This window comes from Myotis yumanensis, unplaced genomic scaffold (assembly GCF_028538775.1).
Source record: "Myotis yumanensis isolate MYYU_CA2020_CCGP unplaced genomic scaffold, mMyoYum1.0.hap1 SCAF_11, whole genome shotgun sequence".
In the NCBI taxonomy this organism is placed as follows: domain Eukaryota; kingdom Metazoa; phylum Chordata; class Mammalia; order Chiroptera; family Vespertilionidae; genus Myotis; species Myotis yumanensis.
Genome location: NW_027223762.1, coordinates 5,053,770 through 5,080,635, shown reverse-complemented (window position 1 = coordinate 5,080,635; position 26,866 = coordinate 5,053,770). Strand labels below are relative to the sequence as shown.

General features: G+C 42.9%; 1 protein-coding gene across 2 annotated transcripts in view; it reads left to right on the top strand.

Annotated features, from left to right (window-relative positions):
- Nucleotides 1-24,779, top strand: part of CYRIA (CYFIP related Rac1 interactor A) — an 85,986-nt gene extending 61,207 nt beyond the window's left edge. For both annotated transcript variants that reach the window (XM_070428705.1, XM_070428706.1), the window contains exons 4-12: nucleotides 8,684-8,805; nucleotides 10,063-10,168; nucleotides 12,201-12,337; nucleotides 12,791-12,868; nucleotides 13,046-13,162; nucleotides 13,253-13,332; nucleotides 14,984-15,110; nucleotides 18,175-18,245; nucleotides 19,833-24,779. In XM_070428705.1, the coding sequence (XP_070284806.1) occupies nucleotides 8,684-8,805; nucleotides 10,063-10,168; nucleotides 12,201-12,337; nucleotides 12,791-12,868; nucleotides 13,046-13,162; nucleotides 13,253-13,332; nucleotides 14,984-15,110; nucleotides 18,175-18,245; nucleotides 19,833-19,896 (902 nt within the window). In that variant the 3' untranslated portion in view covers nucleotides 19,897-24,779. The remainder of the gene's footprint in view (nucleotides 1-8,683; nucleotides 8,806-10,062; nucleotides 10,169-12,200; nucleotides 12,338-12,790; nucleotides 12,869-13,045; nucleotides 13,163-13,252; nucleotides 13,333-14,983; nucleotides 15,111-18,174; nucleotides 18,246-19,832) is intronic.
- The last annotated feature ends 2,087 nt before the right edge of the window (nucleotides 24,780-26,866 follow it).

The window sequence follows — 26,866 nt, the reverse complement described above, 5'->3', positions numbered from 1 at the left end:
GTCAGAGCTACAACTCCAGAGTGATGCTCTTCCCCAGTCCTTTACACAGTGTCCGTCTGCCTTGAAGTGGAAGGTCTCCAAGTCAGGTAGAAGTTCAAGTAGATTAGAATCTACATTGTTATCACAGGTATCAGTAGTTCATCCCCCTTATTTAAACCTGCTATGAACATTCTTGTAGGATCTTGGTGGGCATTATTTCTTTTGGAGAAATACCCAGTAGGGGGTTGCTGGTCAATTATATCCAACTTTGCAAGAAACTGTCGAATAGTTCTCCAAACATGATGTACCATTTTCCATTCCTACTAACAACGCAGGGAGCTTAGGTGTTCTAAATCTTTCACAACATTTAGTATTGTCAATCTTCATCTTTTTAGTTATTCTAGTGGTTACAGGATGGTATCTCATTGTGGTTTTAATTTGCATTTACATGGTCACTGATAATGCTGAACACTTTTTCATGTGCTTATTGATTATTTGGTTATCATTTTTAGGAATGTTGTCTACTCAAGTCTTTTACCCATTTTTAATTGGATTATTTTTCCTTATACTACTAAGATTGTTCTAGCTCAGATAGATTGCTTTAAATCCCTTATCAGAAATTAGTTAACTGTACTTGTCCAAATCAATTTTACAATTAGCTTTAATTTCTACAAAAAAAAATCTTGCTCGGATAGTGATTATAATTATATTCAATCTATAGGTTGGTTTGCTGAGAATTGGCATCTAAACAATATTGATTCTTCCTATTTATGAATATGGTCTATCTTTCCATTTATTTAGATATTCTTATAAGTTCATTTATAATTTTTGGGATCTTGTATACCTTTTGTTGACTATACCCTGGAGCAGTTTCTAATTTGACCATAACAGCTTTTTTATGTTTTGTGTTTGCGTGGTATGTCTATGCATTAATCCTATCTATGCATTAATCTATATGCTGTATTCTTGCAAACAACATATAGTCCACCCTCGCTTTTCATCCAAGCTGATACTATCTACCTTGTAATTGGAGTACTTAATCCATATGCATTTAATTATCATATGTACATTTAATTAATGTTGTTATTTGAATCTATCTTGGTGTTGCCTTCCATTTGTTACATTTGCTCTTTGTTTCTCTCTTCATGTTTATCTGCCTTTTGATTACATGAAATAATTTTTGGTAGTCTCATCTGTCTTTTCTGACGACTTTTTATTTATGTCTCTTAGTGCTTATTTTAGATATTATAATATACATCTTTAAGTTATGGAAATCTATCTTCAAAGTATATTCTTTACTTCATGAAGAATTTATGAACCTTATCACAGTATACTTCCAATCACTGCCCTGCCCCCCTTTCTGTGAGTGTGATATGTTTTGCTTCTACATATGATATAAACTTCTCATTGCAATTTTAAAATTTTAAACTCTCAGTAACCTTTTAAGTGTGTGTGTGTGTGTGTGTGTGTGTGTGTGTGGTTTTAATAGGTATTTTATGTTTACTTGTTCTGGTGTTCTCCATTCCTTCTTACATAACTAGGTCTCTTTGGTATTATTTCCTTGCAGCCTAAACAGCTTTCCTGTGGAGAGGATTTGGATGGCATCTTAGGCTCCTATCATTATGTGTCTTATCTAGTGTCCAGCACAGGGCTGGGCATGAAGCCTAGGCTTAGGAATTTAGATTTTCTTATTGATGCTAATTCAGTCACTATATTCCGAGCATCTCCAGCATTATAGCATCAAGTGGGAATAACAGGGATGGGAGTTGGTCAGGGAGGCACAGAGGGGTGACATAGCAGACATAAATATAGGGACATTAAAAGAATATGACCTCTTCTTCAAAGAATGTATAATTTTATTGGGGAGATAAGATGTAAGGGCATTGAAGAGACAATAGTACAGGTAATAGAGAAATCTGTACTAGAACAGAGAGCCAGAAGAAATAAAGGTTCTAGGCCAGCCGTGGGCAAACTACGGCCCACGGGCCGGATTCGGCCCGTTTGAAATGAATAAAACTAAAAAAAAAAAAAAGACCGTACCCTTTTATGTAATGATGTTTACTTTGAATTTATATTAGTTCACACAAACACTCCATTCATGCTTTTGTTCCGGCCCTCCGGTCCAGTTTAAGAACCCATTGTGGCCGAAACCGGTTTGGCTCAGTGGATAGAGCGTCGGCCTGCGGACTGAGAGGTCCCGGGTTCGATTCCGGTCAAGGGCATGTACCTGGGTTGCGGGCACATCCCCGGTGGGGGATGTGCAAGAGGCAGCTGATCGATGTTTCTCTCTCATCGATGTTTCTAACTCTCTCTATCTCTCTCCCTTCCTCTCTGTGAAAAATCAATAAAATATGTTTAAAAAAAAAATGTTAAAATTTATAAAAAAAAAAAAAAAAAAGAACCATTGTGGCCCTCGAGTCAAAAAGTTTGCCCACCCCTGTTCTAGGCTGTGCTGAAGATAGTGGCTGATAAATGATTTTCTTATAAGAAAAACCAAACCTGATGAGAATAATAGGAATGCTGAGCACAAACATGGGGGTGAGGTTGTTAAGAAAGGAAATCTAAAGCCTCCAAACCATTTACTACCAAGAAGACTGAATATTTTGACCTAATAGGACTCCAGTCTCTCACTCTTTAAAGCAAAGAGGGTGTCAGATTAGCTGACCATCTGGGATATTTTGGTTGACACAGATCGCTTCTTGCCACGACTGATCTCTTCTTTTATCTGTCCCTCTTTGGTGCCCTCACATCTGCTAAGGTTGTTCAGAGGACACCAGATAATCTTGGAGGGAAAGGAGGAACATAAGATGTATTTTGGTCACTTTGCAAATGAGAAAACAGGCAGACAATGAAACCCCAATAAAACAAAACAGACTTGGGAAGCGAATTACGAATGCCAACAGAGGGATTCATTCACAGTGATTCCTTAAATTTCTAGTACTTTCGCTTTTTAAGTGCCTTTCATCTATATCCATATCTTCATTATGACTCCTACAGGACCATACAGGTAGGAGACGGTGGTGGGGCCCTTTTAAGGGGGCTCTTGCTTGCTTCTTTCTCTACCAAGAATTAATCTGAGGCCTAGAGAAATTCATCATTTTGTCCTTGGGTCTAATAGTGAGTGGCAAATCTGGCAGTAGGACCTGGGTCTCAAAAAACTCCATTGTTGGAGTTTCCGGTTTCCCCCATGACATCACGGGGATCCCATTGCATGTGAGCGAAATAAACAAGTATTCAGGCACCTCGAGTCTCACTGCTCTTCCCCATCCCTCCTTGGTTGTTCCACAGGAAAGGGCTCTGGGCTCTGGTGTGGGATGACTAATGTTCCTACACGAATAAACGTGTCACCCTAGTCACACTTATATTTTCCAGCGGACCTGTGCAATTTTATGTTGTTTCCGCAAGCAGTTATAGTATGGTGCTATAAATCATTGCCATTTTACATCCCTGAATGTTAATAATAGGTAGTTATTTATGTTTCTGAGTTTACCCCCAAAGGGAGAGGGGTGGAGGAGTGAGGATGTGGGTTGGGAAGAAAAGCTATAGATTTCATTTACCGTTTTGGCAAATCCTTTTTTTGTACCTTTCGTGGTGTTTCTAAAACAGCTGGTGGCATGAAGAGATAGTGATAGATCCTGTTGATGAAATGCCAGGGATTCCTTTAAAGCCAAAGACATCTCCAAGTCACTTGTGTCTTCCCCTCGTGTTACCTTTGGTTGACTTGTTTGATTGTCTGTCAGCTTTGCTATACAGTCCCACATTGGTTGTTCGGAGAAGGTATGTGTGTGTGCCCCTGATGCTTGTGAAGGCAGAGGGATCCTTGGCTGATTTACAAAGATAAGAACCCTTTGAAGTGACAGCCTGCTCTGGGTTGAGCCCTGCCATCCCTCCCTGGGGCTTGTTCACCTAAGATGTTCATTCCTGACAAACAAAGCACACAGCCACCTTCCTCTCCATCCCCACAGAGGAATGCCAAGCATCCCGCTTTCAGTAAATGTCCTAGTCCTCCGCCTGACCCCGTGACACCACAATGCTGACAGTTACCATCCACCCCCACTAGCACATGGCGCCAAAGAAGGATAAATAGATCCCCTGCAAACAAAATGAATGCCTGTTTACCTCTCTAACTGATGAGGGAGTTTTCCCCATTAAAGATGCAAGGCACTCGGCATTCAGTGAGTTCTTGACGATGAATGTTTATATTCAAGGTCACAGAGCACATGATACATTTTCACACTTTCCACAATGGCAAGTACAGGACAGGGGTTTAAATCATCGCCTGGGGAATGGCCTGGAAGGGCTGGTTCCAGGGCGCCCCGAGGTATTGGTTTCTGAAATTGCCTGTGTAAATCACAGCGATGTGTAACAGCATCATTGGTCGACAGGAGCAGCCCAGCTTCATGGAGCCATTCTCTTCGATTTCGATGAAATCATTGGTGATGATTAGAAGTGTAGAATGTGATTCTTAGAAGAAACGTCACGAAAGAATTCACTGGCTGCAGCAGGAAAAAAAAAAAAGATCCATTTCCATCAGTAATATAATTGGCGGGCATTGTGTGTGTGTGTGTGTGTGTGTGTGTGTGTGTACCATTGACTAAAGGTCAATCTTTGTGTTAAAATAGACAAACAAAGCCTGTAATTGAGAGTTGGTGTTGACTCAGCACACACCTTGGGAGGTGGCTGATAGGTTAAATATAATAACCTTTCCATCACTAATTTGTCAAGGTCTTTTTCAAGAGGTCTCTCTCCTTGACATCTGCAGACACATATATTTTTAAAAACAAGGTTACCAATGTGGAGCATGCCAGACGTATCAACCCCAAAGCCTCTCAGGGCATGTTCCAGAAAGCAAAATGGTACAGGTCTTTTAAGATTGGGAGAGTAAACATAAGTGCAGTTTTTCACTCAACAAATATCCAATTAGTGTGTTAACTACACTGAGGAGACATTGAGGCCATAAATAAGTGATGATTATTTAAAAACACACATCTTAATGCAAGTGTGAATAGCTAATTTGATTGTAAGAAAATACATATATCTTAATGGTAATAGTGAGAGATATAACAGCCATTTGAAGAGAAGAGACAGAAGGGACCATCTAGAAGTAATAGGATTTTTTTTTTCACTGCTTCCCAATACTTACATTCTCTGCCACCTGGTCAATTCCTTCATTTATTCATTGATTCTTGGCATGTTTATTGAGAATCCCCAGTCAGTAGGGCATATGGGGGCACTGAGGACAAGAATAACCAACTTCATCTCCAAAGATTGCAGAATTCAAAGACATGCAGGAAAAGCATCATGAAACATAGTGTGAGAAATATATTTAAACTAGAGGCCCGGTGCACAAAATTCGTGCACTCACGGGGGTCTCTCAGCCCAGCCTGCGCCCTCTCGCAGTCTGGGAGCTCTCGGGGGATGTCCGACTGCTGGCTTAGCAGGGAGTGGGCCTAAGCCAGCAGTTGGACATCCTTAGCGCTACCATGAAGGCAGGAGAGACTCCTGCCACCGCCGCTGCACTCGCCAGTCATGAGCCCAGCTTCTGGTTGAGCAGCGCTCCCCCTGTGGGAGTGTACTGACCACTAGGGGACAGCTCCTGCATTGATCGTCTGCCCCTTGGTGGTCAGTGTGCATCATAGTGACTGGTTGTTCCACCGTTTGGTCAATTTGCATATTACCCTTTTATTATATAGGATCATTCAGTCAACTGTTCAGCAAATTTTTCTGCAGCATCTACTATGTGCCAGGCCCTGGAGGTATGATATTAAATGAAACAAGGCCAGAGTCCTACAGTCTAATGGATCAGATTCTTGTTAATGAGTCCCGACTGATCATTTAGCTGGATGATAAAGATAGGATGAGTTATGGATCTCCACAGGGACTTGGGCCACTGCCAAATGTCACTTAGGGTTGCACAGTCCTTTTCCCATTTGGAAGGAGGAACAGACAGGCAGATTGGAGCTTTCCCTGGTGAGCAGTCTTCACCTTGAAGTCCAACGTCCCTTGGGATCTGGGTCTCCTGAGACTCTTATACACCCAGAGGACAGGGACCATGCTGCTGGCATCAAGGACCTAATTAGTAACTGGAAGAAGAGGTGACTCAGTTCCATCACAGGGGAAGGAGGAAAAATTAGGGCATGCAATAATAACACCAACCAATGATGGAAGAAAATGAGCCAACTCATTACTAAGTGGGGATGAAAGAAGGAATGGCGGATTGGATTTCTCCCATCCCACCCCTGCTAACCGGGGCCACATGAAACATTTCAAACAAGACACTAGGATACCTGCCAAGAGAAACATCCTCCCAGAGACGGAGGCTGGGACAGGGGTCCCGTTTCCCAGGTCACTCCAGTTTCCAGGGGTGAGTGACCTTGTAGCGGAAGGCTCTCGACACAGCCCCTCCCCTGCTCCGCCGCTGGGAGAGAGGCGACCACCCTGTGCTGCTTGTCCCGCTCTGCGTGGTCACATAACTGTCAGGGTTGATTTGTATCAGAAAGGGTCACTCCTTTAGGCCACTCGATCAGAAACCATCTTATTCTGGGAGTACGGAAGAACTCTATTTTTAAAAACTGACTTTGAAATCTTTTTCCTTTTGTGTTTCAGTCATCGTCAAAAGGATGGGTTTGGGGGTTTTGTTTGCCCAGCACCCCTCTTCCAGCCCACTGAGCTTTCCAGGGGTGGCTTGCAGGGACAGAGCCGTGTGACAGCCAAGATTAGGAGGCTGCGACTCCTGGTTTCCAAGTGCCTTCTCTGCACCTACTTTATAATTACATGCAAACACACTTACCCCTCGGAGTCCTGGTCACAGGCTTGATTTTCCTTTTCCTCCTCTTCAAAGATACATCTCTTTGAGAAAATGGTGTTTGTTTAGCTTGATTTTTTTTGATACATTCAGCCGAAGGGGAAAGGGTTGGTGTGTTTGATTTTTATTTGTTTTCTAGGGTCTTTGCTTTGCATTTTTGTTCTGTGTTCACTTCTCTGACTTACTTCTTACCCTGGAATTGTGTTCCACTGATGTGCTTTCTTCATTGTGGGCCTTGCTAGCTTGTGGGTGTTTAGGTTTCTGTTTTAAGACACCCCTGTGGCTTTGAGAGAAGTTTGGAAAAGCAGGAAAAGACAAACTATAAATTTGTTAATATTGCGGATAACACGGTACCGGAGAAAACTTACCAAGTACTTGTGGGAAAGTGAAAAGGTCGCAAAAGGTAACGGAGCAACACATTTCTTTCCCCTTCTGTTTCCCAGCCCAGATCCTGTACTCCAGCCCAGCAGCCTCTTTCCTCCCCCAGCTGCCCGCCTGTTCCAAGCTCCCCATGGGTACACCCCCTCACCTCCCTTTTCTGCCCTGGCCTCATCCTTTGCATGAGGTGGGTTTCACTCCTCCTCACCCACACTATCTCTTCTCTGAACCCTCCTGTGCATGCACGTGAGTCCTTCCTCATTCCCTGGCTGAAATCCATCTCATTCCTAGAGGTATAGGCTTCCACGTTTCTGGAAAATCTATAGGGCTTTGGTTTTGTTTTTCTAAAGAGAATCACACCCTTCATTTCCCAAGTAACGCTACCAATTTCTTGGGTCTGAGCAGGGCCTAGTAAGAAAGTGGTCTAAAAATTCCCATGGGCATCACTGCTCAAGGGTCTCGCCTTGGGTGAGTGCGGGTCCAGCACATCTGGCCTAACCCCTGCTCCCATACTCAGCCTCTCCGAAGGCCCAGTCAGCGTGGTGAGGGCCTCGCTTAGATGTTACCTGTCTCGTGGCTTCTGTTTTATTCCCCGAGGAACACTGTGAATTATTACAGTTCACAGGGGAGTGTGAGACCAGACATAACTCTGTCCCACCCACTCATCGGCAGGGTCTTCTGAAAGAATGTAGTGCCTTGGGACTTGATTTTTGGAAGCAGAGCTTTGGGAAATGACATCTATCTCTTTCCTTCCTTAGCAGTGCCTTTGCTTTGGATGGCGATGAATGTTCTTGCCAGCCCAGGCAAATCCTCCATTTCATAGGTATTGTGAGAGTAGAGCCCAGCCTTTACCCACTCAGCACTCACCCACCAGCCCGCATAACTACTCCTGGGACAAGAGCCTACATTGGCTGCAGGGATGCAATCAAGTGAACATTCACTGAGGAGCGAAGGGGTTGCTTCTGGGGCTGTTGGAATATGTTCTTCCCTCATGTAAGGTCGAATGTGCCACTTGTTTGTGTGCTCTGGAAAGATACTTCTCCCTTGTCTCTGAAGGAAAATTATCTAATCTTTTAAGCTTATTTCTATGTGGAAATATGAAGGGAATGTTTTTTTCCAATCTATACTCAGATTCACCGATTTTTAATCATAATGGAAAATAATCAATAGCTTCTCCTATTAAACGTGGTTTCAAAAAGACAATGTTTATACCTTCCAGCACCTGGTGCACCTATTGACACATAGTAGGTGTGCAGAAAGTGTGTTCCACAAGTAAAGGAGAACCCATAATGATTCCCACATACTTGGTCTCCTGTGTACAGAAAGATGGATGAGTATTTTGCACCGAGTAATGGCCACGAGTTAACGGTCCCTTCCCTGTAGCTTATTATACTAAAGAGTAAATACCAAACCTGCAGGAATAAAATAAGATTGTCTGACAAGTCAAACTGCGTCCTGACCTCTTCCCCGGTTGTTTGTAAACGCAAGCGCTCCGTGTCTGTTTGTGTCCCTTCTGCACAGATGCCCAGCCCACGGAAGGCGAGCGGGAGATATGGAACCAGATCAGCGCCGTCCTCCAGGATTCCGAGAGCATCCTTGCCGACCTGCAGGCGTACAAGGGCGCGGGCCCAGAGATCCGAGACGTATGCCAATGACAATACCCATCTGACAGCACCCTGCGGGAGAAGGGAAACACACACACACACACACACAGCAGGATTAAGTAATAGGCCTAGTATTTCCTAGTGTAATAGGAAGAACAAGGACGGTAATGTGTCCTTTCAAAAAAAGCGTATGAATAACCCCTTGTATTGTAGGACATTAATCTGAGCACACACTGCTGTAGGCCATGTCAAATATTAGCCATTCTCTTCCCAGACACACATGTGATATTGCAAGACTCACATGCACACAATGATTTGTCAGCCTGTTACTTCATTTGAGGGCAATGTACCTAGAAAGTCTGTGAACAGCAGTTGAAATATGAGTCATGAGACCTGGGTTTCTATGAACTTTCCAACATTTTATAATAATTTGGGCGGGTTCCACCAGCACCACAAACAGCAGTCATGAACTATCTCACTTCACGTAGCCTGCAAGTCTGTCATTTGGAACTGACTTAGGAGATTTAAAAATAAATAAATACATGAAAAACAAGACAGCCACCAAAGCAAAAAAGGAAGTTGTCAATGTGGCTTTTGAGACTTCCAAATGCCTAAAAGGCAAGGAACTTCTCACCCTTCTTATTTGAAAGAATTAGTTTTGTGGCAGTACCACCATATACACACATTCATGTGCACACACACATGTACACACAGACATACACTTCCCTACTGCCGCTGCCAAAATCCTTCTGGAAAATAAATACCACTGACGTCACAATCCTCCAGCTGCTGAAGCCCAGACAAAACAGGATTTCTAAGAAAGTAACAGCCTGTTAAAAAGTTGTTTTTCTACTTAGGAGGTCACCACGAATGTAGGTAATTTAGGTAACATCACAGACTGGCAGGAATGCAACACGTATTACAGAGAACGGAAAAGATCTACAGAATTTTCATTTCACAGTGAGCACCAGCTCTACTTAGAAGAATAAATGGCGATGGAGGAGGGTTGCATTGCTTCCTATTAGATGTGCATTTTTTACATGTAAGATAAGAGAAACTAGTACGTTGACCCAGGATCTAATTGCAGAGTCATTTGCACTATGATCAGTGCTAAAACCTCCATTCTAACGGAGCATCCTGGAGGACAGTCTGATGAACTGACGTCCATTTAACAAGTGCACATTAGTAAAGTGCATCGGAAATTGGGTTTTTGAAAATATAGATTCTCTCTGAATTTTAAGTCATTTTGATGTGGAGCTTATTTTATTTCTAAACAATTGTGTGATTTTTTTATAGGCCATTCAAAATCCCAATGACATCCAGCTTCAAGAAAAAGCGTGGAATGCAGTGTGTCCTCTGGTCGTGAGGCTAAAGAGATTTTATGAGTTTTCCATAAGGCTAGGTGAGTTCGTGTTTCTAGTTTCACGTCCCACGTGTGAAGTGGTATTATGGTGTTGGTGAAAGTCACAGGAAGAGCTCAGTGTCTGAGGAAATGGCCCACATCCACTCACTGTGTCTTCTCAGAGGCCATTCTTGGACAACACCACCTGTCCTTTTCATTTCTTTCAATTCACCTCAATGTTTCTTCTCCTGAATATCTTGGCACGTTTAGAGTGTCTCTATCGGTGGTCCCTCTGGTCTTATTCTCAGCTAAGTGTGACTCTAAACAGTTTCACTGTGGTCTGATCACATTTCTGGGTGACAGAGAAGTTGGGAGATTCATTTTACCTGCTAACTCAAGAAGACTTGGTTGGCAGGAGTCATGTGATAAATTTAACACAGAAAAATTTAATATAGAAAATTTAAAATAGAACCCTGTCAGGTATAAGATGGCTTTGTAGGAGCAAGAGCAAAGACAGGCCTGCTTGACAACAGGCTCAATGTGAACATCGATCTGATGTCACCACTCCCCTCAACAGGAAAGCTGAAGTTTCCTTAGCCAATATGTCTACAGCGGTTCTCGACCTGTGGGTCGCGACCCCTTTGGTGGTCAAACGACCCTTTCACAGGGGTCGCCTAAGACCATCCTGCATATCAGATATTTACATTACGATTCATGACAGTAGCAACATGACATGAAGTAGCAACGAAAATAATTTTATGGTTGGGTCACAACATGAGGAACTGTATTTAAAGGACCAGAAGGTTGAGAACCACTGGTCTAGAATGAAGAAGGGGCATAGCCATGTTCTACTCTATTTTTGCCACAAATAAATGCTACATTTTAAAAAGAAAACAGTGAAATTGAGGAGAATAATAGCGATGATGTTGAGAGAACTTGAAGCTAAGACCCAGAAGGAGTAGTTGAATGAACCGAACCAGTTTTTCAGGAAGAAAGAGCTTTTGAAGATTCTCAGGTTGATGCAGGATCAGTTTCTCTGTTTCCTCAAAGTCTATATCTTGACCCATGAACTGAAACCTATGGAACACGTTTCAGTTCAACAGAAGGAAAAAGATCCCCCTGTGGGGGGAGGTCAAGGTAGAACTAGCTGCCTCAGAAGACAGTGCAGTCCCAGGGGTGGAAAGGGCTGGAAACACCCTTATAAAGATGCTGAAGGACATCAAAGGACTATAGAGCAGGTCCCGGCAACATTTCTGTAAAGAGCCAGATAATATGTATTTTAGGCGTGTGGGCCATCCGGTCTTGCAACTAATCAACTCTGCCATTGTCACATAAAACTCCCCATAGCCAATATAGAGAGGAATGAGTGTGCCTGTTTTTAAATAAAACTTTATTTAAATTTTTTATAAGACTTTTAAATAAAAGGGCCAGATTTGACCTGGGGACATAGTTTCCCAACCCCTAATATAAAAGGTTGATTAAATGACTCAGTGCTATTAGAAATACATTGACTTGAAAACTGGAGGGAACGTTTAAAAACAGACAAGTGGGAGTAATGTGACAGGCAATAATGGAGGTAGATATAGCAATGGGTTAGCAGAAGAAATATTGCTGGGAATAGGTGAGACTGTAGAAGCAGAGAAGAGCGGGCATGGAACCCGAGATCTCTCCCTGCAAAGCAGGTTATCTGACCCATGTGTTCTGGGCCACCCCGTCTCATCCTGGATCATGAATGGCTGTCTCATGCACATGATCCAAAAACATGTGTTTATGGTTTCCCAACACTGTTGGCAGTTGGCACTACTGAACAGGGGAAGGTGCAGCTGAGCTTGGAGAGACATTTACATAACCGTGTGGCCATGGCGTGGGATTGGGAGGGGACTTCTGCAGTGGAGGCAGCCTGCTCAGTGTGAAGGCTCCTTCTCTTCCTGGTCCACACACATCATATTACCACAGTGACATGGAAGCACAGGGAGAAGAAAGACCCACCCCGGCAGGTTATCTCTGGGAATGGGGGCGGGGGCTACAGATGGTGCCTTTGAAGGATCTCCGTAGGCCATCTCAAATATGTATTTATCCCTTTGACTTTCAGAAAAAGCTCTTCAGAGTTTATTAGAATCTCTGACCTGTCCACCCTACACGCCAACACAGCACCTGGAGCGAGAGCAGGCCCTGGCAAAGGAATTTGCGGAAATCCTGCATTTTACCCTTCGATTCGATGAGCTGAAGGTTAGGCCACATATGCTTGATGATTTACTAAGCTTGTACTGAGTTCCTGCTGTGTGCAGATCCTCTGCAGTGTGTGGGCTGGGGAGTAGAGAGACATGAGTGAGATGCCATAGCTCCTTCCCTAGGGAGACATAGAATGCGGCGAGAATTCGCACTCATTGTGGTAAAGTGACTTAAGATGGTGGTTTTCATGTGAAAATTCAAATTCTGTTCATGCAATAAGAGACATTTTCGAGTGTCTGCTCCTCATTGAGAACAAATATACTTCCCCGTGAAAACAGGGCATATTTTTAAATAATGAAGCTCCGAGTGCTTGTTTTTAACCAGAAGTTGCATGGACTGGTGTAGCAAAGAGAAGTCTTGGTGTGTTTGCAGATCTAGTGCTGGGCTCCCCATGTGAATTCCCCACCTGATGCTGAGAGATGCCCTTCTCCCCTCCCTTCTGAATTTCAGATGAGGAACCCGGCTATTCAGAACGACTTCAGTTACTACAGGAGGACAATAAGCCGCAACCGCATCAACAACATGCACGTGAGTGCCTGGGTCCCTTGGGTCTAGACACCCACACTCTACGTCTCTTTCGGTGTCTGCATCAGGCAGGTCTCAGGGAGAAGACAGTTTTGTCTACATTTCAATTTCCAGGGAACATTGTTTGGGGAATTTCACCATCTCTTTATCAATCGCATCTTCTCTTCTTGTTTTTATCAGCTAGACATTGAGAATGAAGTCAATAACGAGATGGCCAACCGAATGTCCCTCTTCTATGCGGAAGCCACGCCCATGCTGAAAACCCTTAGCAATGCCACCATGCACTTTGTCTCCGAAGTAAGTGGACTTGAGCAACGAGGTGCTTTTTCCTTAATTGCGGGTAAAGGCTGCTGGCAGAGCTAACATCCATTTGTGTCTCCCACTTAGAACAAAACCCTGCCGATAGAGAACACCACAGACTGCCTCAGCACCATGACGAGCGTCTGTAAAGTCATGCTGGAAACGCCGTAAGTGACGTCAGAGCTGTACTGGTGGCCGAGAGTTCACCAGGCAGAGCCTGTTGGTGTAATGATGACGATGACTCCTAACCACTGGGTCAGCACATTAGCAGTTACACATCCGTTACCTGAATTAATCTCATAAGACCTCTTGGTGGTAGGTGTCGTTATCCCACGTCAGAGCTGGAGAAGATGCGCTGACTCTCCAAGGATCGCAAAACTTGTTAGATGGCAGAGCCAACACTCGAGTCAAAGATGCTGTAGAGCCCTAGCTGGTTTGCTCAGTGGATAGAGCATTGGCCTGCAGACCAATGCTCTATTCCTGTCAAGGGCACGTACCTTGGTTGCAGGCTTCTTCCCAGCCCGGGCCCTGGTTGGGGCACATGCAGGAGGCAACCAATCGATGTGTTTCTCTCACATCGATGTTTCTCTCTGTCTTTCCCTCTCTCTTGCACTCTCTAAAAGATCAATGGAAAAATATCCTCGGGTGAGGATTAACAAAACAAAAAAAGATGCTGTAGAAATTGTGTAAGAATCAAGTGGAGACTTGGGTGAAATAACTGGATATTAGTAATATGTTGGAGAAAAGATTTGAGAGAAGATTTAGAACCAGGAGAAGTGATAAGACTGTTACAGGAGTGATAATGAAGCTCGCTCTCTCTCCTCTCTCTCTCTCTCTCCCTCCCAGCAGTCTCTTTGTATTTAAGCTAGTTGCTAGATTTTTAAAAAATGGTTGAGTTTGTTGAGGATGAGGCAGCATGGGAATGAGGAAATCCACACTCAAAAGTCAGGGTTCCACTTATATCTATAGCCCCCTCTGGGCCCAGAGACAAGTGGTCTGAATTGCCGGGGCCCCGGTTTCCTCATATGATACCATTCTCAGAACCCCATCTAAGTTGCAGAGTGTTTGGGATGCCCAAAGGGATCAAAAATGCCTTATAAAATTTGATGTTCTGTTCACGTGGAAGATGGTATTAATTTCAAATATTTTGCTTATGCCGAAGTTAATAGTTATTCCAAGACAAAAACAGTAATCATCTTCATTGAAGGGCCAATTCATAAGGAAATAGATAGTAAGAAAGCCTCTGGTATTGGCCAGAATTATCTGAATCATCAGAGACCCTATCAGGGCAAGTGCACAAAATTCAGACTTCACGAATACTCACAGCCCAATGACTGGCACATCGTTTCTTCAAGGTATCTTCCACAATCTAATTCAATCTGCAGCCTGTATCTTAACAAAGGAAGTTACCCTGACTGGAGACACGATAGCTGCTCTGTGGAAATGAGCTTGATTCTTTTTCTCTATAATGAAGCCATCATTCTCTATAATCTTGGACAGCCAGAGGGAACTGCTATAAAATATTCAGGATTGATGGGTGGGGAGTGATGTACGCGCTGAGCTGGCTCACTGAAGGGCAGAAGAGAAGAGAATTGACTGCCCTCTAATTTACCTTATTTTTGCACTGAATTGCTGGTGGGATAGATTCGAGGAGAATTATCATCATGGGTTTCTAGAAGAGCATATTAACCTGGTTGGGGCAGGTCTGGGATTGTTCTCAGGAGAGGATTGGAGGAGTCTCAGGCAGCCAGTGTGGAGCCAGACATGAGCATGCTCGGGCCAGGAAGTAACCCCCCTGCCGTTTCCCCTCTCTCCCAGGGAGTACAGGAGCAGGTTTACGAGCGAAGAAACGCTGATGTTCTGCATGAGGGTGATGGTGGGGGTCATCATCCTCTATGACCACGTCCACCCCGTGGGAGCTTTCTGCAAGACGTCCAAGATCGATGTAAGAATATTATAAAATGTGCTTTCCAATAAGAGTACATAAATGCTGCCAAGGAGACCTTGCTTCTCCCTCCTCCACCCTCCACTAAGAATGACCTCTCCAAGACACAAGCCCTGTCCTGGTCCCTCTCCTCATGGGAAGAAGTCCAATCTTTTTTATGTGCTTACAACAGAGCATCCAACCTCAGAAGCGTAACGGGAACGTGGAGGAGCTGATCCGCTCAGCCAGTAGAGGAGCCGAGCAGATGAACAGTCACTTAGCTGCAAGTGCCCCTTCAGTTTATCAGTGTTATACAAATACATTTTTATTTTATTTTTTAAAATATATTTTTATTGATTTCTGAGAGGAAGGAAGAGGGAGAGAGAGAAACATCAATGATGAGAGAAAATCATTGATTGGCTGCCTCCTGCATGTCCCTTATTGGGGATCGAGCCTGCAACCTGGGCATGTGCCCTTGACCGGAATCGAACCCAGGATCCTTCAGTCCAGTACGCAGGCCAACACTCTACCTACTGAGCCAAACTAGCTAGGGCAAAACATATTTTTAATACATTATATGAAAAGCATTAGGAGATAGTGAATCACAAGACATCCTCCTCAAATCACAAACAACATTCCAACTTCCTCTCCACCCCACTTTCCAGTTCCTCCACCAGATTCCCATGCCTTTTCTTGTCTTTGGCAGGTGCCTGAGCTTTTTTCCCTGCCCTGAGCACCCTTCCTCTTCTCTTGTGGGTGGATTCCATTAAGACCCTCCTCAAATATCCCTCATCCTGCCCCTGCGTGGATCAGGGCCTTCCTTCTTTTCCAACCCCGAGAGCATTTACCATTTTGGGTTTTCCGACTCCCTCACAGACGCAGTTCTTTGACTAGAGCAGAAACCAGTCTCTATACACCTAATGTCTGATTTACTGCTTAGGAGTGTCCATGGCACATGGAGCATGGGACTCAATAGATGCTCCATAGAGCTTTTGCTGAATGAATGAATATAAGGGGAAAACAGTCGATGTTGGTGTGCAGGTGATTTTCTGTTGATAGTGGGATAAAAACATGCGTCCTCTCAGCCCAGCACTTGCTTCAAGCACCCCCCAGTAGTGTATTCCATTTGTTGACTTAAAGCCTTTTAAGTACAGAATAGGACCTCTTTGTACTAACAGTCTGGCACCCTCTAGGCTCCTTCATCTGCACAGAACAGTGTCTTTGATGCTTTAGTCCTGGACATACAGAAAGTCTATCTGCCCAGAGGGGCCATGAGTGTGCAGAATGTGAGAAAATCTATCAATGAAAAATGCAACCTGGATTACTCATTGTGAGGTTCCAGCTCCCTAGCACAGCTAGACATGACTCTTCAGGGAGTCTTACTTATTTTTCTGTAATTATTTGTTTACCAAGAAAATATTTAGTGATAGGTGCTCCTCCTATCTCCAGTCTTGCTTCCTCTGCTCCATTTCCATATTAGTCACATTGCTAGATTATTTAACACTCACCATGGGTGTTTTCTACAGTGAAATGCCCTAACTTCCTAACATATAATGAACCCCACATTGAATCTAATCCTGACTACATTCCTAACTGCATCTTGTTATTCACACCCATGACTTTAATCAGCCTGAAATAGAACTAGACATTCCCAAAGGGTACCCACTGCCCTTACAACCCTGTTCTAATCTATGGTCCCATTGCTCCTTTAGCATCTTTTACAAGAACACATAGGATAATGAGCTATTTGTCTCTCTCCTCCCACTGGACTACGAGCTCCGTTGGGAGAGGGAACAAATCTCTACATCGTGCAGTTTGGCCCCATCCTGTACCCATGATTGGCATCTCTGATTGACCATGACATTCTTTCTCAATAAGCCTATACATGACCCCCAAATGATTCTCAACCCTGTGCTTTGGCTACCTCCATCCAACTATCAGGGTTTATCAGGCTTTTAAGAAAAACGTTCACACTGGCTGGGTAGCTCAGTCAGAGCATTGTCTCAATACAACAAGGTTGCAGGTTCAATCCCCAGTAGGGCCACCTTAAAAACAATCAATCAATGAGTGCACAAATAAGTGGAACAACAAATCGATGTTTCTCTCTCTCTTTCTTCCTCTCTCTCTCTAAAATAAATCCAAAATTTTTTTTAAAAAAGAAAAACTTACAGCATACCAGAGGTATACCCCCAGAAAATGTTGATAAGTGACCATTATAAAAGAGGTCTTGAATGTACCCAAATCTGATATAGTGCATGAACATTTGAGTTTAAAATGAGTGACCGTATTCTTTGCAGCAAGATTCTTCCTTTGTCAAAAAAATTTTCCAGGATATGCAAAATATACTATGATCTAAATTTGATTTTCATGATCCCCCAAATTTTGAATAAATTATATTCCAAAGGCACAAAAGCCAAGAAACTTGCCTCGGTTCATGAAGATATTAAACAAGTTAAGCGTGGATGAAAGCCAGTCATTCTGCCTCCATGTGGTTCACATTCCCAACCACTGGTCTTTCCCAATCCTCTCCTGTCTAGTGAGGGAGACAGTCCTTGTGGGCACCAACATCTCTGAGGTTCTCTAACTGCCAGTGCACTATTGTGAATGCAAGAAGGTGGCGGTGACTTCTACCTGGTGAAGGTAATGCAGTCAGAAGAGGCTTCCTGGTGTTAGTGATCTTCAGTTGAGTCTTAACAAACAGCTGAAGGAGGAAAAGCATTCAGGGCAGAGGGATGGGATAAAGTGGCCAATTTATAATCCATTCAGCCTCCACTGAGCACCTCCTGGAGGAAAAGCCTTGCCCTTAGCTCTCGAGTAAAAGACAAGAAGATCAAAGGCTCAAGTCTGTGTCCCCACATGCCAGATATGTAAAATGCTCAACTGCAGGACAGTATAACCTGATGTGGAACCTTCTGGAAGCCCAGAGGAGCAACTCACTGGCCTGGGGGCGGGGGAAGAAGAAGGTCTGTTGGTCATTTCAGTGAGCAGGAATAATGTGATATTATTATGGACAAATACTATAATGGACAGAAGTTATGGACAGAATTACTAGGATATTAACAAATGCTGTGTTTTCTCCTCCCAGATGAAAGGCTGCATAAAGGTTTTGAAGGAACAGGCCCCGGACAGTGTGGAGGGGCTGCTGAATGCCCTCAGGTGAGCCTCAGGCCCGGGGTAGCTTTGCCAGGGGCGGCCAACCCTTCAGATCCTTTGCAAATGTAGATGCTGTTAGGGACTGAGGGCTAAGGCATCAGGCGTAGTCCTTTGTATATTGTTATACATTTGCTCTCCCCAACAACCTGTTAATAAGGTCAGCGCCATTTTTATCATCTCCTTTTTACAGATGGAAGAAGCTGAGATTTAGGGAAGTCAAATAACTTGCCAAAAGTTGCACAGCAGATGGCCAAGCTAGGAACTCAGCCCAGGTCTGGGTGACCCCGCAGGTTGTGGCCCTAACTCCCAGCCACACTGCTTAATGGTTGTGGTTAGTAGGGGCTCATCAGACGAAGCAGCCTCCCAGGCCTCAGGGGTAGATCAGTAATATTCTGCCTGCGTACAATACTTAATGTTTTGTACTCCGCTCCCAGTCACGTTGTCTCATTTCATCATCACAATGCAGAGAAGTAAGGCCCATCCATTATCTTCATTCAGTCAATGAAGGAAGGAGATGCCTATGAAATGAATAGACTAGACACTGAGATTGATCCTGTCTTGTGGAGCTCCTCCATCATTGTTCAGAACGGTTTTAGAATTACTGTAAGAGCCTTCAGGATTCTGAGGGTCAACCAAGGTTTTCTCCAGTGGTGCCCATTTCACAGAAGGCTGGCGTTTCATCTTAGCAAAGAGACTTTAGTTACTGAAGTTTTTGGATCAAGCAAGACAAGACTTCCAGAGTAGTGCACTGTGGTAGGCTGTGGGTCTCCTGTGAGTGCTGGCAGGTGCGTGCCCCCTAGGCCCTGTGGTAAAGTGAGACAGCACAGGCTTCTGAGGCAGCCAGACCTGCACCCAAATTGTTCACAAATCCTTCACGGTCATCTTTGTGATCTGGAATGGGTCATGTAGCCTCTCTGCATCTCAGTTTTGACTTCTGTAAAATGGAGGTAAAAAACTCTCTTGCAAAGAGTGTCAGTGAAATGAGAACTTACAGGGAGAGCCTAGGACATGGTCAAGATTTTATTACATGTTACTTCTCCTTCCTTTCCTTCTCATAAACTATTTCTGCACCAGGTTAGTGGGAGGATGCAGATGGCATCATTTTGTTGTTGTTGTTGTTGTTCACTTCCATTTGTGCCCCCTGGTGGTGTCAGTGAGGATAAGTGTTGCCTGGAAAGTAGGAAACTAGAAATGTTTTAGAGCTGCTATGTTGCTATGCAAATCCATATTTTCAAATTCGTGACTTAGCAGGGGTGGCCTAGATGGCTGAGATTCTGAACTCATTCATGAGAAGTCTACTTCCCCGTAAATGAGACTACTTAATATCTCCTCCGTAATTATTTGAGTATTTGATCTATTCGTTTAATAATCGTAATACACAATTCCTCTGGAAGGAAGAATCAAATATTCAATCCATATGAGAATACTCTGGGCATTGGAATGTGGCTCTCTGTCTAAAGAACCAAGCCTAAGCTTGATTTATAAATATCATTTATGTCTCCCAAGACAAAGATGGGCTGGTGAGTCATTATTGGAGCTTTCACAGAGCACTATTTGCACAGTGAATGCCATCATTCTCTCTCCATCCAGGTTCACTACAAAGCACTTGAACGATGAGTCGACTTCCAAACAGATTCGAGCAATGCTTCAGTAAAGCTCTGCTCCAAGAAGAGGATCTATGTACTGACCTCAGAAGATGTATATGTTTACATAATTTAATACAGATTGATGTTAATACTTGTGTATTTACATAACCGTTTCCTTCTTGTCACTGCAATATATGGACCTTAATTTGTATCCTGACTGACTCAACCCAGCAGCGCATAAGTTGACTTGAGAGCCTTACCTTTAGTGTCTAAAACAAAACCCCCTCCTCCAAAGGCAAAAGTTGGAGATGTTGAACTTTGCCACTGGAGTCCTTTAACTACACCTGTAACAATCAGAAATTGCTGATCGTTTGTGGTAGTGTTTAAATTCTAGATGTGTAATCTCTCTGGGAAGTATAGTGATAGAAACACAAAGTATTTGATTTCCTGTATCGGCTCAGCTACAAGAAACACGACTGGTATCCTGGCAGAGAGAGAGAAAGAGGAATCCAGAAAAAAGAAAAATGCATGTGGAGGTTCCAGCCCAGGTGTTTGGGATTCGGCACGCCCCCTCTCTTTCCCGAGACTGCAGACCACACGTGCAGCCTTTCTGTTTGCACGTGTTTTATCATCAGCATTTTCCCTTTCTGCTGGATGGATGCCCCTTTGAAGTCCCCTTTCAGTTTGCAAGAGGAAAATCACCTGTGTTTGAATCAGTTCGCGGGAGAGAAGCCAGAATAGATAGGTGTGCTGTCGTAGGTGGGCTGTCGAAAGTGGTTGTCTTGGAAGTTGGGGACGTGTTAGGAGGAAGAACACCCAGACAAAAGGGCAGATCTTCAACCCGCTGTCACAGGGACAAGGACGTGGAGCTCTGGCTTTGAAATTGTGGGTAAGTTTGCTGACATTGCAGTTATTTGCATAGTGCGGGGCGCTCAGCCCCTCCACATAGGAGCCTTGTTCTCTGTGGACCATTCCTGTGACAATAGAGTTCTGGGGTACTTCATTCGTTATCAGAAAACTGGGGGCATTTGGAGGGGAAAAATCTATGTTTTCTGGTTACCTTGTCTTTAAAACACAGCTTCTCCCAGACCCCATTGCCAGCTTGTTGCCTTGAGTAAAGCCTGGTCAGAGTTCCTGCAGTTGTTCTAGCCCTGTTTATTCACAGTGTGATCTTGGGAAACTCACTTCAGCTGCGTCTCACCCTTCTCCCTCTGAAATGGACATTGAAAACCGACAATCTCCAGGAGCCCTCTCTGCCTAAGGCTACCTTAGAGTCCAAGGCTACCCCTCATTAAAATGACTGACGCCCACATTCTGCCTCAGTAAGTGGAGCCCACTAAGCATCACCCCACCTTATCCTGATGATTGATGGTATGACAAGGCCTAGAGCAGTGGTTCCCAACCTTGTTTTGGCCATGCTCCACCTAAGCTTCTCTAAAATCTTGATGCTCCTATGTGACATATAATTCTTATTCAAAAAGTGAACTCCTCTTCACAGGGAGGTTGCCTAAAAGGCCACTAACTTGGTCTAAACAAGCTTCCAAAGAACATGGCATCCATGAAAGAGAAAAATAAAAGAATGAAAGGGCAGTTGAAGTACTGAGGAAGAAATCACTAAGAAATTGTTTAAAAAATATGAAGTGATATGAAAAAAAAGCAAATAAAGTTTCAAACCATATAATAGAGAACTGAAATGCATAATTATGCCACAATATATATTTATATACTGTATATGAGGCCCCTGGAACCATAAGAAGTGCAAAAAATTCACTGTTAATATCTCATTCTCGAATTGCCCCCCCGCCCCCTTAAAAATCAAATTACATGTGCCCCACGTTGGGAACCACTGGCCTAGAGTCATTCTGTCTGAAGATCATAGCTTGGAACGAAATCCAGGAAATCTAATCTCGATTGGAAAAAAAGAACAGGGTGAAGTCAGTCAGGACCCTACTGCCCCAATGAAGGACTAGAACCTAGGATGCCTCACTGCCGACCCCATGCTCTTTCCTTTTCACCATGTGGCCTATATATACTACTATGGGATGAGACTGGATACTTTAAAATAAATCCTCAGTCTGGCCTAGATGATGACAGGAAGTTACCAAGTGGATGATCATTCCAGAAGTTGGGTCTGGGTACCTTAGAGCTTGGCGCCATTCACAATGTCCCAAGAAAGGAGCTGTCACACCACTGCTTTCCAGATTTTTTGGCCAGCTGGCATTCCCTTGAGTCCTCCAAGAAAAGGGGAGGTATACATGTGTTTTGTTTTATTTTTATCAAAGAAATCCAGCCGTGGCAGGACAGGTTCCGTGGTCTGTATCTAAATGTCAGTCAACAGAGAGAGGAAAGACCCTTTTCCTTAAAGTTTTTCAAGCTGAACCAGTACAGCAGCCTGGGTGGCTCTTCTCCCACCAGAATAGAATCGCACTAGTTGGCCTTGAGGAACTTTTCAAGCCTCGGGGTTCTAATGTTCCAGAGGAAGCCAGAAAATGGGGTAACGATGGGTGAACACATTCATTCAATATTCAGCTTAAGAAAAGTTCTTCTGTTTGGCAGCCACATGGTATCCTTGGGCGACAACTGTCAAGACTGGACACATAGAGGCATTGAATGTTCATCATCACTGGGTCTGTTTTCCTCCTTTATCCGGAAAGGAGATTCAGTCTTGGAAAGAGGAATGGACTTGCAGAGCAAATAGTTGAGCACGGGTATCATTTTTTAATTAGACTTTCTATCAAAAGGGACCAAATACATGGGAGGGGCTGCTGGCCTGCCCCAGTTTAGCCAGGTGGTCTTGTCTCAAAGCCAAAATTCATTCACCAGGATGTGGGTTCTCCAAAGCCCAGGGTCTGATAGGTTGCCTCCGAGTGTCAGGAGGGCAGGTTAACTGAATGTCTGTGATCACGGGCAGGTGGTGGACCTTAGGCCCACTCCAGAGCTATTGTGGGAGACAAATTCTTTTAACAGTCTGTCCTCCAGGCATCAGGAGTCCTTGAACAATCATGGTTTCTATGCTGCATGCACATGCGTCCAAGACCTATGGGGGGTTTAGGGAAAGTGCTAGCAACAGTCTTCATGTCAATGTTAACTATATTTCATATCTGTTGTCTCATAGTTTTCAAATAAACAGTGTTTTCTGTTACTCCCATATTTATTTGGGGGGCAAGCAACAAAAGGAAAATTACATTTCTCAGAACCACTGCTATTTTGGCATTATAACTTTGTTCTCAGAAACCTTTCATGGACCACAAGGAATTGGTAGTTTTTAAAACGCAAAACAAGTGGCAATAAATGTTTGAATTGTGGTGACCCATTCAGACTGGCATATTAATTAACAACCAGAAAGAAAGTCTTGGATACTATCTTTTAACTACCAGTTAATATCATGCTTCCTCAAAGTTCACTCCTAGTCATTACCATTATACCAAGATATTAATGGCAAATGGAAGTTTTTGATACATCATCACATTGAAGTAAAAATAATTTCATGCTTCCTCAAAAGAAAAATAAAACCTCAATTTGGGAATCCAAGCGTCCAGTAGAATTCAGAGACTTCTCATTCAATTGTGTATCCTAGACAGCTGTGAGCTTTCTAGATATTCATAAGAAATGTTGAAATTTTATCTTAAAGAAACAAACCCTCTGAAGCTCAATTTCCCTACTACATCTATGAAAGCTGGTGCACACACAAAGCTGTTTTAAAGTTTTCATATCTTTTTTGCTATCATTGTGATTTTTTGCCTGCTTTGCCTCTTTTTGTACAGAAGTTTTGGGTGTGAAATGAAAATTAAAATTTGGTACATATATTTAAAAATACACCTCTATTTTATATATGATGTTCAAAGTGGAGTGGGTGATAAGCACATGATCATAGATATGTGACATGCATAGATATTTGCCAAAGATCTGTTCTGAGCACCGGGAAATCACATCATCTGCCTTTGACTTCTCTATGCCTCAGTTTCTTCAAGTACAACATGAAATACCCCAAAATGTACTGCTCTTGGTATCAGCTATGTCTTATTCATTCAGCAAAGACTCTCCATTAGGAAAAAAGCATAAAATAAGTACAGAAATGCATGAGATATATTTGTCTAAGGAGGCCAAGAAACCCTAACAAATGCTCTTTCAATCATTATTTTAAGGACAGTAGCACTTTGTGAATTTGGCAAAATCAGCAAATAATCTATTCCTTATAAATACAGTTTTTCAGGCAACTTTAGCACCAAGGCAATTCTCTTCACTGTGGAACATTGAAACTATTCTGTAGTATTACTTTCAATGCCTGCAAGCGAATCACCTGGGACCTAATTATGTGTGTTCTCAATGGAACAGGATCCCCAAGAGAACCCTTCTATGGTGTCTTATACAAAAGACAAAAAGAAATTAATAGAAATGGGACATTTTCTATAAATTGACATGGACAAATTATAAGTGGACAAAAGCTGGGAGGGAGGAAAGGGAGAGGGAGAAATCCTAATTAAGTGAGGGTTGAGAGTTCCGTGACAGGAAAAATTGAGTAAAGCATATGTGTGATTGTCAAGAGGAATACAGCTAGTGAGGAATTGAACACCCTTCATACCAACCAGAAAGTTTATTGTTAACCAGGGTTCTCTTGGAAGGATAGGATGAGGGATTCAGCTGACTGAATTCATGAAACCTGGTGAATATTTGCAATTTGTGTTCACACCTGATTTTATGCTTTAGATTGTCAATGAGTAAGATAGAATTCCTAAGTGTTGGCTGTTTGAAAATTATGCACTCTTGTCCAGCCAGCATGGCTCAGTGGTTGAGCATTGACCTATGAACCAGGAGGTCATGGTTCGATTCCCAGTCAGGGCACATGCCCACTTTGCAGGATTTGGGCTCCATCCCCAGTGTGGGTTTTGCAGGAGGCAGCCGGTCAATGATTCTCTCTCAACAATGATGTTTCTATCTCTCCCTCTCCCATCCTCTCTGAAATAAATAAAAATATATTTAAAAATTTTTTAAAAAGAAAAAATTATGCACTCTATTTACTCATCACAAACTAAGTGATTAAATAATACTAATGATAACATTGATTAATTTATGTAAACTATATTCATTAAGTGCATTAATCTATCCAATGTCAAAATCCTGATCTCTATTAGTAGAAAATGCTCCTGATCACACCTACATGGTATCTAAATAATGAGAGGTTTTGGCCATTCTGTCTGCTCCAGCTCAAAACTCAAACTCCAAAGAAGGGAGCTTTTCTTCCATGGTCAAATCAAGCTTCTGGGACTGTATTTTTTACTTCTATAGCTCTTTTCTTGCCTGTTTTCTTTTTCTTAAATTTTGTTTTATTGCTTAAAGTATTACAAAGAGTATTACATATGTCTCCTTTTTTCCCCCCCTTAAGCTTCCCCTGGCCTCCCCTACCCCCCAGTGTCTTGTGTCCATTGGTTATGCTTATATGCATCCATACAAGTTCTTCGGTTGATCTCTTACCCCACCACCCAACCCTCCCTGGCCTTCCTGCTGTAGTTTGACAGTCTGTTTTCTATTACATAAAATGCAGAAATCCTGGAAGTATTCTGGATATAATGAAAATACCTTCTGCAAAATACCTCCATCAAAATACCCTTTGAAATTATGATAAGATTTTAGATGTCCTAGAATTTAGTTTAGAAAGAGACTTTTAGGCTTAAAGTTCTTGTAAATTCACTTAAGAAAGTCTTTTCTCATTGAAATCTTTTAGTTTTTCCCATCAAATAGCATATTTCCAGATCCCTCCTCTTTGTGCATTCTGATCATTTTTTTTTATTTTGTTTTATTGCTTAAAGTATTACAAAGAGTATTACATATGTCTCCTTTTTTCCCCCTTGACCTTCCCCCGGCCTCCCCTCCCCCCCCACCCCCGGTGTCTTGTGTCCATTGGTTATGCTTATATGCATGCATACAAGTCCTTTGGTTGATCTCTTACCCTCCCCCCCCCCCCCCAAACCTCCCTGGCCTTCCCGCTGTAGTCTGGTCATTTTTAATAGTCTTTGTTTGCACCCTGACGAGCTATATTTATTATTTCATTAACCATTTCTAAGCCACCCTAGTCTTCCATGTTGTGACTTGAGGACCAGTAGTTTTAAAAGGCCCTTTATACCTCAAAGAAACATGTTTCTAGAAAAATATTGAAAGTACTTGGGGCAGCTATTAAATTATTTCCTTCCCAATGTGAATATATTTGAAAGAATTTTCTTTTGTATGAAAAATGATCTAATCACTGTGGAGGTGGGTATAAAGGTGGTGGTATTCTATGTGTGAGGAAGATGAAATGATAGGGAGCTATAGGTTGAATCTGGAGGTATTTACCTCCAAAATGTACCATGGGAATTTCTACTCCCTCATGTTGCCATTAATGCACACCCTCTTCCTCATTGTTTATCTGAAGTCTACCACTACATCAAGGCCCAGGTCATACTCACCTCCTCCATGAAGCTTTCCCCATCTACCCTAGTACATGCTAATCCTCTCTCTTCTTAGTTCCTAGTGCATTTAATTTATTTGATACTAAATATGGGTCACCATATAGTACTTTAAATTATATGTTTGCTTTTCAACTAGATTTTAAGTTCCTGAGGGCAGGAAAATGTCCCTTAGAGGACCAAGCTCAACATATGCTAGTGACCAATAGAAGCTTCCTGCAAACTGGAGACTTCAGAGTTCTGAAACCTGAGTTTGCTAAGATGAATCCCTGAGAATTAATTTAGACAGCTCACAACCATCCACAGTAACAAATTTTCTACTCTCCTGGTTGGTCAGTTTTATCCCTAGAGGAAATATTTAGCTATCTGTGAGGATATTTTTAACTTCCATGGACACAGAGAACTTGCAGCTTGCCGCTGGTCTGCTAGGAGTCCAACTGAGAAGTCAGGTTGATGTCTTGATCAAAAGTCCGAGTCAGCTAGTCCTAGCAAGGGCAGGTGTGCTCTTCATGTGGAGTCTTGCTCTGTTTGGGACTAGGCAGCTACTCCATCAGAGGTTAGGGAAGAAGTGCAACAGAAGGCATTTCCAAAAACG